At 36.2% G+C, this 14,948-nt stretch overlaps 1 protein-coding gene across 1 annotated transcript in view; it reads right to left on the reverse strand.

The window, feature by feature from the left end:
• Positions 1-1,532: 1,532 nt before the first annotated feature.
• The window catches only part of LOC131153375 (probable protein arginine N-methyltransferase 6), a 72,420-nt gene continuing 59,004 nt past the window's right edge, over positions 1,533-14,948 (reverse strand). The window contains exons 12-13 of the mRNA XM_058105645.1: positions 2,079-2,197; positions 1,533-1,978 (exon numbers count right to left, since the gene is read on the reverse strand). Coding sequence (XP_057961628.1) covers positions 1,936-1,978; positions 2,079-2,197 — 162 coding nt within the window. The 3' untranslated portion in view covers positions 1,533-1,935. The remainder of the gene's footprint in view (positions 1,979-2,078; positions 2,198-14,948) is intronic.

Below are 14,948 nucleotides of genomic sequence, written 5' to 3' on the forward strand. Positions count from 1 at the left end.
CGATTTGGGTCGTCCATTGTGTGTTTTCTTTGGACAGTCGAATCACTGTCACGTCAGTGATCCATAACTTATCTTTGGGGTTAGTGTAATCTTGCCACATGGTAGGTAACGTCGCCCAACCACATGTCCATCTAAAAAAAAGTTTGATTAGGCTGCTTCTTTACTGCCACTTGTCACCCACTGCATAGGTAACACATGGCAGGTCCAGGTTATTTCTTGCCTTACCTTCACCTGAATTTGACCAACTTGGTTTGACTGTGTTGACCTAGTCAAACCTATTGAATCGATTTGACTTGGTTCAGTTTGGTTGTACTGCTGCCTTTTTCTTTTAATTAATTTTTTTAATTTTTTTTAATTGTTAAAAATTCAAATATATAAAAATCAAAAAAAGCAAGAAAAATTAGAAAAAAAAATTCATCAAGTCTTTTCAGCCTAGGGGACCAAAAAATATTTTAAAAATACCAAAAATAAATAAAATTGGAGGAAATTCACTAAAAAATTTGGGAAATTACCAAAAAAAAAAATCCTAAAAATTCTAGAAGAATACTTGAACATTTGGGATTATTTTGGAGATCATTTGCTTAAATTTGATGCATTCTCATTATCATTTTACATGTTTAACATTTATATGCATGATATTTTGTGTGCTTGTGTATGTGTACTACCCAATGAGAAAACAAATGGTAAAGAAACGTTTTCAACTTCCCTATATCAGTTCTAAATGGGATTTTACCTAGTAAGACCCCCTATTTTGGATATCTTTTTAGACATTCCTAAATGGATGTGTACGCTTGCATTGCCACCATGCAGACGGCACTAAATGCAGGAATCGTTAGCTTCACATTCTTCTCTAATTTCTGCATGCACTTAACAGACATGAATATGAGAGCTGCTCTCAATGTCAGATCCTATGTAAATTTTGTTTCTCATGAATGGCATGCACTAGAGATGGTTCAGGATTCTTTAACTCCTTGAGGGCCAATTAATCTTCTAAATTGAAACTTTGTAAGTCATTACATTTTACTTACTTTTTATAAACCCAAAAAATGGTCTATTTTATATTGAATTAGATTCCTATTATTAATAGATGGTTAATTTTTAGTGATCCCCATGAAGTTCCTATCTATCACAAACCATTCTAATTCTTACTTTCTAGAATTTAAAATAAGGTGTTCAAGTATTAGAATAGATGATTTCCTATTATGCAAATTTAATGAAATTGGAGCCAAGCCCCAAGCTCCAACTACGTGACTCAAAACTTAGGAATAATGCCTCTTTAAAAATCTTTCAAAAGATTCAGAAGCAAGTACCAAAAACAAAAATCCATATTTTCACAGACCTTTTATTTCTTAAAATATAAGATTTTTTTTTTTTTTTTTTCAAAACTGATAGGATTCTATAATGTTGCATTTGGGATCATGAATTTCAAGCATTAAACTTGAATTTGGGTAAATTTAAATAAATTTCAATGCAATTTTATATTACATTTTATCCAAATCCAATACAACCCCAAATATAATCCTCTCCAAACATAGGATAAACGTATATTTTAAAAAATTACCCTCCATAGCCTACACCTATATGCCAAATATAATACAATCTGATCATCTAAAACTGGATTGTAAACACCAGGAGCATAATACATTAATTATAGAGAGAGAGAGAGAGAGAGAGAGAGAGAGAGAGAGAGAGAGAGAAATAATTAACCTACAATTGTATTTAATAATAAACTAACCAAAAGTAAATTCATGTTCTAGGTTTCTTAACATGAAAGCAGTATAAATAAGTAAAGCAGACATGCATTTTTGGCCTGGGGTGCGATTGCAGAAGCATGTACTATAGTAATTGGGGCAAGATGGACAAAGCTAGATGCACTGCAGGACTTGCATAGGCTTCACTTCAAGAAGCTCCAAACTGCCAATGTCAATCCTCTAATCACCTCATTACTGACTCTTTGACAAACGAACGTCCACCAGAACTGCGCATGCAAAATAGGAGGAAAATGTAAGAAGACGGTTTTGCCTAGATGGCTTTGCTGAATCCTCCAGAGTAGTATGTGTTATTGTGCTGGCACTCACGCATATTCAAGATGAATGTTCATGAATCGGGCGTTTTCCTTGCTCTGTGATAATGTCACAGAGCCTTCGATAAGTTGGTCTTGCTCTACCTCTAATGGATCATAAAAATATATCAACGTCTGCAAAATTGAACAATGAACAAAAAGGCCAAAACATAATCCATCAAAAGATTATCGCAAAGAGACTAGCAAAATGAGAAGTATATCAATCATCTTATCTATCACGAGCCAAGCTTGCTTAAGGCATTATGCTTACTTGTGACCGTTTGTCTAGTTCACATTGACTGGGCAACCATCGTGCAAATATTATTATTATTAGGTTTTATTCCTTGGGTAAAGTAACACATTAGAGAAAAAAATGGATTATAGCTCCTCAGTGACACTGATGTTTCCTAGTGCTAGAGTGAGATTAACATAGAAGGCTTTTAGGGGGAGGGTGAGTGCTCATCAATCATTGTAAAAGTTACTATTGTAAAAATATTTAGCCTACTTGCTTCTGTCACTAAACACATGTTGCTTGAGGAAGTTGATAATATAAATTATATTACTTTACTGTTTACGCCTTAACTCATGTTTACTTTTATGCTTGTTCACTGCTTCTACTTAATTTGCATTCGATGCTTGTAAATTGTGGTGAATCCAGAGTTTATTTTCAACTATCTAATTAAGTTTGTGTGCTACAACTAGTGTCATACAGCCCTTCACATGGTGTGAAGTGTTTAGCCCATGACCGAGTAAAAACTTGTACCAAGTTCCCCAAGTTCCATCATAGTCAACATCCTACCTAAACTACAGGGGAAAGCAAGATTTAGGATTGCTCAAACTTGCTTTATTATACACTTTTTCTTAGTCCAACTTCAGGACAATCTCCTTACTCATCAAATCCTGAACAACTTCATTACCATCCAAAACTGAACAAAGAAGACAACACCCTGATCCCACCCTTCCCCCCCACCCCTACCTTTTTTTGATCCAATGAAAGTTATGTACAATAGGGAAATAGGCAAAACCCAGAACAACATGAGACCAAAAGCATTACCAAACCCCTCCTCAAAACAACATCCCCTACCTCTGGTGTAAAAGGTCTCTCAAGCCACCAATTTGCTCTTCCGAAACAGATTTTGATACAAAAACCAAGAGCCTAGAACCATTGTCATCAAAACACAAATCCTTACCAAAATAAGAGAGCCCTTTTATCTTCTTGATCTGAACAGTAGGCAAAGTTAGCAAACACCGTCAAACTTATCCAACTCAGCCACCTATTGATGCAACTCTTTTCACCCTTAAATCAGTGAGGACTCCCTTATTCCAATTTTTTCTAATTTTAAAAAAATAGAAATTTTGTTAACAAGAACAAGTACAAGTAGGAGCATAAGAAATTCTCCTTAAAAGAAAAAAGAACCTATTGTGAAATTAAGACCTAAGATTATACGTGCACACACAGCAAATATGAAAATTAGATAAAATCATAAAGGAGGAGAAGAACACGAATTTACATGGTTTGGCAATGTTCTTACGTCTACGGAGTCCCTACGCAATTTTCACCATTAAAAGAAAAACTGCTTTAGGATGTCAACCCTCGGGTACAATATGTATAATAGTCCTATATGAGAACCATAAAATACCCTTATATGATCTACAGTTACATTGCATCATAACTCAAATATATTGTATCATGCTGCAAGATGGTGAAGCCCATTACACCCCTCAATGCACCCCCACTTAACAAGTTTAAGCAGATAAGGAGGTGTCCTGCAAGGCACTTGAGCCCCCCAATTGGTAACAGTCTTCGAGTGTATGCCTCTAAAATATGAGTCACAACTCAACAATATTTACCTTAACAAATATTCACCCCTTTGAAGCTTTCAGACATATACCTCCACGAAAAGTTGCACAACATTCTTTCAGCAACTAGTAATATGGAGTAAGTTCAAGCAATTCAAGAACTTCTCCTTAGTAACAACCTTCGTCAACACATCAGCTGCATTTTCTCGTGCAGCCACCTTAACCAATTGAATCTCATTAGTACCAATCAACTCTCGTATCTTGTGATATCTAACTGCAATGTGCTTTGTTCTGGCATAATAAAATTAGTTCATTGCTAAGTAAGTAGCACTCTGACTGTCACAATGCAAATGAATAGTTTGCTGCTATATGCCACATTTAGATATCAATCCCTTCAACCAAATAATCTCCTTTGTAGCCTCTGCAACTACCATGTACTCTGCCTTAGTAATAGATAATGCAAATGACTGTAACATGGATTTCCAACAAATAGGTCCACCTACAATAGTGAATACACAACCTATGGTGGACCTTCTGTCATCCAAATCTGCTGCATAATCTGCATCAACAAATCCTTGTACTAGAACTAAATCTTGTCATGTACCGAACTTAATGCCAAAATCTATACAATGCCTTTTGAGTACCTAAGGATCCACTTCAAAGCACTCCAATGTTCCTTTCCTGAATTTGTCATAAACTTTCTCACCATACTAACTGCATGAGTAAAATCCAAACGAGTACAAACCATGGCATACATCAAGCAACCTACTACATTGGCGTATGATATCCTTGACATCTCCTCTACATCCTCCTTTGATTGTGGACATTATGTTGAAAATAGCTTGAAATGATTTTCCAATGGGGTAGACATCGGCTTAGCATTACTCCTGCTAAATTTCTCCAACATCTTCTCTATATAAGCCTTTTAAGAGACCAAAAGCTTCCAATCTTTCCTGCCTCCACTTATTTCCATCCCAAGGATCTTATTTGCAGCACCGAGATCCTTCATCTCAAATTCCTTAATAAGTACTTTAAACAATTAACATCACAGGTATTCTTTGCAGCAATCTATATATCATCAACATGTTATAGCAGAAAGATAAATGAACCATCAAATAGACTTCTAAAATAAGAACAACAATCATACTCACAGTGGGTATATCCGTACTCATTACTGCTTGTATCACTGCCTTAGCGATTGCTTCAAGCTATACAATGATTTCCTCAATCTCCAAACATAATTCTCCTTCCTAGATTCTATGTAACTTTCTTGTCGTTCCATATAAATTTGCTCTTCTAAATCACCATAAAGAAATGTTGTTTTAACATCTAATTGCTCAAACTCCAAATCAAACTAAGCTACCATAGTCAATAAAACCCAAATGGAGGTATGTCGGAGAACAAGAGAAAATACCAAATAATAGTATATCCCTTCCCTCTGAGATTACCCTTTTGCCACTAGTTTTGCCTTGAATCATTTACCATCTCTTTCTGAAATATCATTTTTCTTCCGTAACACCCATTTGCATCCCACCGCTTTCCTTCCCTTAGGAAGTTCCACCAACTCCCAAGTTTAATTTTTATACCAAGACTCCACCTCTTCCATCATAGCTTCTATCCACCTTTTACTCTAGACCAAGAACTGCATCCTTAAGAATATGGATCTCCACTACCACCAACTAGAGCAAAAGAGACCATATCCTCAAAACCATATCACTGTGGTGCACGGGTTATGCATATAGATTTGTCTATAGCTACACTGTGGTCATCTAATTGTTGCTGATCATGTTGCTCAACTGAGAGCACCTTTGGTTGCTGGTCCTAAAGTTTACCGAGAACCACCTACACCTTTGGCTCCATTTTCTCAACTTTGCTGCCTTGTCCCATCTTTGTATCTCAACATTAATGTCTCATCAAACACCACATCTCCGCTCATAAATACCTTTTTATCCTCTAAATCCCGTAACTTGAGCCCTTTAACTCCGTTTTCATGGCCAATGAAAATGCACCTCTTAGATTCAAGGTCTAGTTTGGATCGAAGCTCACCAGGCAGGACAACATAAGATCCTCAATGTAGAGTAGTCAACCTCTTGACCTGTCCAAACTTCCTCAGCTACTTTTCCATCCAACTTTGCAGAAGGTGACCTATCAATAATATAATAAGTTGTGCCGACTACATCAGCCCAAAAATTCTTAAGCAATTCTGCATGTAGTCTTATACTCCCAACTCTCTCAAGTAGGGCTTATTCATCCTTTTAGCCGCCCCATTCTATTATAAAGATCGAAGAACTATAAAATTTCTGAAAATTCCCTCAAACTTGCATAAGTCTACAAACTCATCAAATTTTTACTCCAGCCTATTATCTAACTTGAGGCATTTTACCAATTTTTCCCTTTTATTTCTCAATCTCTGCCTTCCATTGCTTGAATTTAGGAAATACCTAATTTTTCCTTCATGAAGTAAACCCAAAGTTTCCTAGAGTAATCATCAATGAAGCTAACAAAAAATTGAAATTCATTCCTAGCAAGTACCCTTACGAGTCCCCAAAAATCAATGTGAACATAATCCAGAATACCTCTACTCTTGGAAAGATAGCTTGAATTTTACTCATCCTATTTATGCACTCCTTCAACCCTTTCATCAATTTTCTCTTATGGAGTTCTATCATACCTCACTCATTCATTTGTCCTAGGCACATATGCCAAAGCTTAGTGTCAACTATGTCGATATCCAATGAAGTGGTTGCTCCATTGCCTACAATTATATTACCTATTAGCCGATACAGATTATTATCGACTCGTTTACCCTTCATAACAACTACAGAACCCTTTGACACCTTTAGGATTCCACCTCTAGGAGTTTTGAAAGCTCATACAGAGTCTTTTCTAAGTAACCTAGAGAAAGCAAGTACTTTTTCAATTATGAAACATGTCTAACATTTTGTAATGTTCTAACAATGTCATCAAACATTCTAACTTTCATAGTACCAACTTCAATTATAGGACAAGGATGATCATCCCTAAGAATTATCGACCCACCATCACATTCCTTGTAAGTATCAAATCACTCCTTACATAGACAATAATGAAAGGAGCAACCAAAATCCATAGTCCTAGTATCCTAAAAAAAATCGTTGCTTGAAGCAACTAGCAATAGCTGTTCATCATCTGAACTATCTACCATAACATTTGCAGAACTTGAAGGTAGGTCTTTCTTGGCTTTCTCTTTCTTCCAAAGAGGACAATCCCGCTCATAGAGCCCCTTCTATTTGCACTTAAAGCATTTAATGTTCTTGACCCTTGATCTAAACTTTGATCTGCACATTTGCTTATACTTCTCATTGGATTTTCCTTTCTTGTGCTCGGCCTTAGCAACCAAGCCCTCTAGTTCATAGTCCTTTTTGTTGAGTCTTCTTCTAGCCTCATTTGACATGAGAACTCCAGAAACCTCTTTACAGCTTAAAGTGGATTTCCCATAGAGTAGTGTCGTAATCAAGTGTTCAAATGAAGCAGGAAGAGAAGATAACAACATCAATGCTTTATCTTTATCTTCAATCCTTACATCCACTTCGAGCAAGTCGTTGAGAATCTAATTGAATTGATTCATATGTTGATTCAAATCTCCACCCCCGAGCATACGAAGGAACAACAATGACTTCTTCAAGAGCAATTTATTAGTATTGCTCTTCGACATATACAAACTCTCCAATTTCATCCACAAACGCTAAGCAGTTTTCTCCACCACATCGAATACGATAGAATCTGCCAAACAATATCGAATAGTACTAAAGTCAATCTATTCTAGTTCCATCCATTCATCTTCAACCATATTCTCTGATCTCTCTCCTATTAAAGCCCTATGAACCTTCTATTGAACAAACATATCGGTTACCCGCATCTACCACAGGCTAAAGTTTCCTTCACCATCAAACTTTTCAAATCTAGTCTTCACCTTGCTCATCCTTGTTGTGATTCAGACGCAAACCCTAAAAAAACCTAGCACAAACTTGTACTCTGATACCAATTGTGAAATTACGCCTTAAGATTATGCGTGCACACATACAATAAATATGAAAATTAGAGAAAATCAAAAAGGAGAAGAGCATGAATTTACGTAGTTCGGCAATGTCGTTACGTCCACAGAGTCCCTACACAATTTTCACTATCAAATGAAAAAATCCTTAGCGTTTCAACCCTCGGCTACAATGTGTATACATAATCCCCATGTACCCCCACTTAACTAATTTAAGCAAATAAGGAGGTATCGACAAGGCCTATGAGCCCCTCAATTTGTATTAGTCTTCAAGTGCATACCCTCTGAATATGAGTCACAACTCAACAAAACCTTTGTTCCACATTTTGAGCTTCTCAACAAATCTCAACTTTTTTCACAAAAACCAAGCAACACACCACATAAAACCCAAAATTATTTTGGCAATCAACAACTACTTTACTAAATTTATGGTGGATGAACCTCGTATTTTATAAACAGGGCCCCAACCTCACCTAATTAGATTCCAACACATCATAAAGTCACTAGACACAAGCATAAGTGAGGAAACAAAATTCAAAAAAAGTATCTCCCCACTCGATGCTAAACTAAAGAAGATCATTATGAGCAATCTAAGAATCCATGAAGGTCAAAGAGTAAAGAACTAAGTGAAATGATTGCTTGACATAGGAACATCCCATCAGTCACAATCATTGACGAATCCATTAAAACCTTCATACTTGCATGAATGCTCAAACCCACAAACATATAGGATGTGCAGCTCATGTTGATGTGGGGTGGTTGGTTGTGTTTTAATGTCATTAGGACTTCTAAGTTAAAGGTTCCCAAGATGACAATGAGCATCAGTAGGTTTGATGGTTTTAGTTGTGAAGGTGATTTGAGAGAGATTCCCTCGTCAAATATGCTAATTTTACATTATTTGTGTCAAGGGATAGGCAGGTGATTCCACGTTTCAATAGATTCCTTTTTAGTACAGAATGGGATGACTACTTTGTTGATATTGTTCAAGAAGTCCGCATCAGACTGGTTTTAGGTCACTTTCCTATAGTTCCTAATTAGGTAAACAGTGGTCCTATTTTCATTTAAAAATATGTGGTCGACTTATTATGATTTAAATAACTTACTGGCTGGTTGTGGAGTGAATGTCATTTCCAAAGTTGGGTCACTTTGGTTTGATGCAAAACTCAAAATTTTAAAAAATAAGGTAGAAATCTAGAAAATTGAGTTTTTGAGATGTGAGGGTGAGGACAATTGACATTTTAAGGGAGACTCAGGTGTTAGGTCAAATTTAAGAGGGGACATTGATGGAGGATGAGGAGAGAGATAGAAATAATCTAAGGAATGAGTATGAAGAGATTTTATTAAACAAAAACATTAGTTGGTGGAAGAATATTCGAATGACATGGCAGGAGGAGATAATAACATCTTTTTTTTTTTCATAGGAAAGCTTGGGGAGGGAGAAGAAAGAATATGATTAGGGAATTAAAGGTGGAAATGGCATAATTTCTAATTCAGATCTTATTAAAAGGAACTCATTTAGCTTTATAAGTTGTATTCTACAAAGAATGAGCTCAGGCCTATGATTGATGATTTGTACTAAAGCCCCATTTCTGAGGAGCAAGGTGGGTGGTTGGAGAGACCTTTTACAGAGCAGTTGAATGAGGCCATGTTTAGCATGAAAGGGGATAAAGCACCTAGACTAGATGATTTCACATGGTCTTTATCATTTTCATGTATTGTGAAGAAAGCTTTTTCTGAAGATGGGTTTAGAATTTTAGGATAATAGGGTTTTTTGAAAGTGCACTAACTCCACTATTCTTACCATAGTGCATAAGAAAGTTCAATCTTTGCAAGTTAAGGATTATAGGCCAATTAGTTTGGTGATTGGAGCATATGACATTTTGAAAAAAGATGTTGTCCAAGAGATTGTGTAATGTGTGTCAAGCACTACCATTTTTGTGTCTGATGCCACATTTCTTAAAGGTAGATATATTTGGATGCTACATCTATTGAGAATGATGTGGCAGGGGGTACTAAGAGGAATAGGAGAGGGGCTCTGCTTAAATTGGGCTTTTGAAAATATTATGATAGATTAAGTTGGAGTATTAAGTAAAAAAGGGTTAAGAAAGGAGATAACTAGAGAAAGTGGATAAGTGTTAATTGTCTTCTATGTTTTCAATAATAGTTAATCGTCAATCAATAGCTTCGTTCTCAGCTTCGAAGGGTTTTCATCAAGGTGATCCTTCATCTCCTTTTTTGCTTATGTTAGTGGTGGAGGGTTTTGAGAGTGATGCTATTTAGATGTGAGTGTTTAGACATTTTGTAAGGCATTTTTATAAGGTAGGGAGGAGCACGGGTTTCTCACCTTCTGATGATACTATTTGTTCCTTAAAGAAGGTTCAAAGGGCTTTAAGAAAGCCCTAACTGCTTTACAGATTTGTAAGGTTCTGTTTAGGATTGGGTAACTTTTTTGAATATAGTTTGGTTTGATTGAATCTCATTATGCAAGATCTCTCCCATTATGCTTCTTTAGCCGATGTAAATTTCAAGAACAGCCTTTGACATATTTAGGTCTTCTAGTGGGAGGCAATCCACAAAGTATTTCCTTTTGGGATCCTGTGGTAGAGTAGGTTGCTAAGAGGTTGGATGGGTAAAATGTAGCTGTTTTATTCTAGGAGATTGTATTACTGTTATTCACGTTTACTTCATCTCTTTTTAAGATTCCTATAAGAGTGGCTAAGTATTTGAAGAAACTAATGAGAGATTTATTTGCACCAATTAGGGGAAGAAAGGATTTAGTGAGTTGGGGTTTGGAACATTACAAAAAAGCCTAAATCTAAATGCAGTTTTGGATATAAGGGATTTAGCATTTACGGACATTTCTTTAGGGGTAAAGTGGTTGCAACATTTTCTTTTTCTTTTGACATTTGGTTACTAAAAGTAAATACAAACTCTGCAGGAATAGAAGCACCAAACTTCTCCGTCACATTTATCCTGCAATTTTTTTACTTTGACTCAATATAGGGAGAGAGATGGTTCTTGGGTTCATTTTTGGACGATGTGTGGTTAGGCCTCTTCATGATGCATTTTGTTCACCAATAGAATCTTTCAAACATTCATTATGCTCCTACTTTACATTTCTATAATCAGGATGACATAGATCATTGTTGGGAATTGGGATCATTGTTTTTCTCATGATTTCAGTCATAGGGACGTGGATGAGTTTAGTTCCTTGAGTTCATTTCTTGATTCTTAAAGGTTTCAATTTTCTTAGGACAAGAGAATTTGACATTTTCATAGATTAAGGACTTTCACTTGTAAATCCTTTTCTTCTTATGCTATTAAGTTTGCAACTAATCATCTTTTAAAAATAAGGCTTTTATTGGGTGCATGATTTGAAATAAATAAATATATATTAATGCCTGTTTGCGGAGGAGATGCCAAGGCACCCAATCTTTTACCTAGAGAATATGGAATTATCTTCCTAACATTGTTGAGAAGAATGTTGGGTTTGTCTCGTGCTCCTAGCACAGTGCAAGAGTTGTTTCTCATTAGATTTTGAAGTTTTGGCAGAAGGAAAGATTCTAAAATTTTATGGGTTTGTGCTTTAGTCACCATGGTGTGATGCATTTGGCAAAAGAAAAGATTCTAAAATTTTATGGGTTTGTGCTTTAGTCACCATGGTGTGATGCATTTGGTTAAAAGGAATTTGAAATTTTTTTTAAGATAAAACCTTCCCCAAGTGTTTGCCTTTGGAGAGGCCAGTCTTCTATGCTTCTCTTTGAATGACAAAAACTAGTGCTTTTCCAGGAATTCCATTGTCTTATATTGGGAGTAACTAGTGATCCTTATTATAATTTCTTTATGCCTTTTTGTTGTGATATTTTGTAATTTTTTTTTGTTTCTTTTCGGCATGAGCTTTTAGTCCTTTCATTTGCACATTCTTTCTTCCTCTGAAAATACTCAAACCCACAAACCAGATGACTTCTCAACTTATGGGCATAACCTCCCTGAGCCAGCATCTTTTACAAGCACCAAAATTGTTCCACCCTCTTCACCATCTCAATGGAAGTCCATTAGAAAAATGCCATTCTCGCAAACAAAATAGAATTTCCTCATTACTTACAATTACATTAGAAGGACTGGACCAATCCTATTAGAATTTAAAACAGATGAACAAATAGGGACCAACTGAAAATTGTGGTCAAAATCGTTGTCATTTCCAATATGAAAATTACATCCAAAACGTTGTTGATTTTTCCCCACCAGTCAACTTCAATTCAAAGATGCCCCAACTAACTGATGCAGATGCAAGAGTAGCATCAAGGATCTACAACCATGAAAGAATGTAGCCGAATAGAAAGGAAAAAAAAAAAAGGGAAGAGAGGTGAGAAGAGATACAAAGGGGAAATACGTTCACTTTCTGAATTCAAATTCAACAACTGCTACAACATGGCCTTCACACTATTTATATGAAAGCTTCTTCATCCAAAATTACACATAAACCCCTAAAACCACATTACATTACAAAAATACCCCTTAAATTCACAAATACTACAAACAAGCCCACAAATACATGTAATCCTATACTAGTTAAACTAAACACTCAATTAACTACTAACTAAACCCAACAATCCCTTGACCCAAACTTCTTAATTGTTCTCCAACAAGGATCTTCTCGAGATCTTGCTTCTTGCCCTACATCAAATCTCCCCCGGTCAAAAAAACTTCGGCCTTAAATTTTGAAATGCTAGAGGATCAAAAGTATGAAGCAAACTTGGGCTCTTTGAAAGCTAGTGCTTGAGTGACACAAGAAACCATGCTCCGCTGGCAACACCATAGACCTAAACTGAGAATTAGCATCAAAGGACCTTTCATGAATGACAAACTCAACAATAGCAATGTTTGAGAGGCTTTGGATGTCTTCAAACACATGTATTTCCTTGCTTGTAGTGCTTTCAAGTTGAGCAATTGTAACTAATTCTTTGTCTTGGTTGATTGGTAGAGCAAACTTCAAAATGATTTTCTTCCCATTATTGTAAAAAACGTATGCTCTCATGTCCTTAAGTCACACCCAAATCATCCAACCAACGAGAACCAATGAGTACATGACCAACCTTCATAGGTATGATATTACACCTTGGATAGGAACCAAACATCTTTCACAAACATGTAAAGCAGTGTTATCAACCCAAGATATGTCATAAGGCTTCAAATGGTGTTCCATAAGAAGTTGCATACAAGTGACTCCATTCCTAGAAATTATATTCATAGAACATCTTTCATCAATAATGAATTAACAGAATTTTTCCCCAAACTTAAGAAAGGTATGGAATGGCTTGATATTATGCCCAGAGTGTGACTCAAGTTGTTCATTTTTCCAGTAAGTTGTCACCAAGCTCCTAGGTTTATTGATACATACTACAACTATATCATCAAAAGCCTTAACACATTTTTTACCCAAGACCCTGACTCCTAATTTCTCAAGAACCTTCTTCAATTCACATGTAGCCTTAATTGTCATGCTGAAATGTAACAAAATTCACTTACGTTGTGTTTAGGAGCATGGATTTCAAGCCGCATTGAATTAGATGGATTTCAATAAAATTCAATATAGTTTTGCATTACATTTTGTCCAGAACCACAAATCCAAATTCAAGACAATTCCTAAACATAGGGCTAGAAAATTCACAAAATGGAGCAATAAACTCGATTTTTGGTGCTTATAGTGGCAATTTCTCTTCTCTTTTTTTATTTTTGTATCAAATAATTACCCTTGCTAGCAAATTAGTAGATCCACAATTGAAATATCTCATTGCAAGTCAAAATCTCATGGAGAAGGTTGGAACCAATTTCTCGCAAGTTTGCAAGTTGCAGGACAGGGGGGAAATTCAACACGTGCACCGGCGCAAGTGGGGTGCCATCTCTAGTGATGATACTCCAAGAAAAGGTAGATCAGGGGTTGGTGAATGCAATGTTGGTGGTGCAATGAGAAAATCACAAGTTAATATTCAAGAGGGGCATACGGCTAGAATTTTATGGTCAGTGTGTGGGAATCCTTAGGTGGTCAAGCAAAAAAACTTCAGGAGCTAGGGTTTTGGTGGGTTTTGTTTCTGTTGGTGTGCATAGTGCTGGAAATTAGGGTTTTGAAAAATGGAACACGATTAGAATTTTTTGAAAAGTTCAAAACTTGTTTTCATTTTTCTTTTCTTTTCTTTTTAATGTCGAAATTTGATATCAAAGATGATGATTAAAGGTACTTTTCGTGGAGGGTGTTGATATTAAAGATTAATAGAGAAGGAGAACGATACATGGAGAAAACAAAAGATGAAAGAACAAAGAGAATTTCAAATTGCAGAATATCTGAGAGGAGAAGACAAAGCAAAGGATGAAAAGAAGAAAAGAAAATGCTGCAGGACAGAAATGAGAATAAAAGAAGAAGAGGAACAAGAGGAGCCTGTGGGGTAGAGAGAGAGATAGAAGGGAAGAAGAAGAAGAAGCAGCAAACAGGGATAGAGACGTTACGGATCAGTAGGGAGATGGAAGAAGAAAAGAAGAGGGAGGAGAAAAAGAGTGAAAAGGAAAGATGGGGGAATTGAAATGAACGACTAAGATTGTGGTTGGGTTCTAGTACCAAATGATGCAAGGCAACATCAAGGATCCACGGCCATGAAAGAATGCAGGTGAGGAGAAGGGATGAGGAAGAGGGAAGGGAGGAGAGAGGAGATTCAGGAGGGAAACATGTTCACTTTCTCAATTCAAATTCAATAACAATTGTTACAACATGGCTTTCACACACTATTTATAAGAAAGCCTCATCATATGAAATTACAGATAAACCCCTAAAACTAAACATTGCAAATAATCACACATCTCTTAGAAACCACAAATACTTCAAGCAAGCCCCCAAATACCTATAATCCTATACTAATTACGCTAGCACACAATTAACTACAAACTAAACCCAACAACCCTTTGGCCCAAATCTTCTTGATTGTTCTCCAAGAAGGATCTTCCCAAGGTCTTGCTCCCTGTCCTACATCACTTTGTTCTACCGATGAATCTCAAAAGCAA

The sequence above is a fragment of the Malania oleifera genome, chromosome 4 (genome assembly GCF_029873635.1).
Source record: "Malania oleifera isolate guangnan ecotype guangnan chromosome 4, ASM2987363v1, whole genome shotgun sequence".
Taxonomy (NCBI): domain Eukaryota; kingdom Viridiplantae; phylum Streptophyta; class Magnoliopsida; order Santalales; family Ximeniaceae; genus Malania; species Malania oleifera.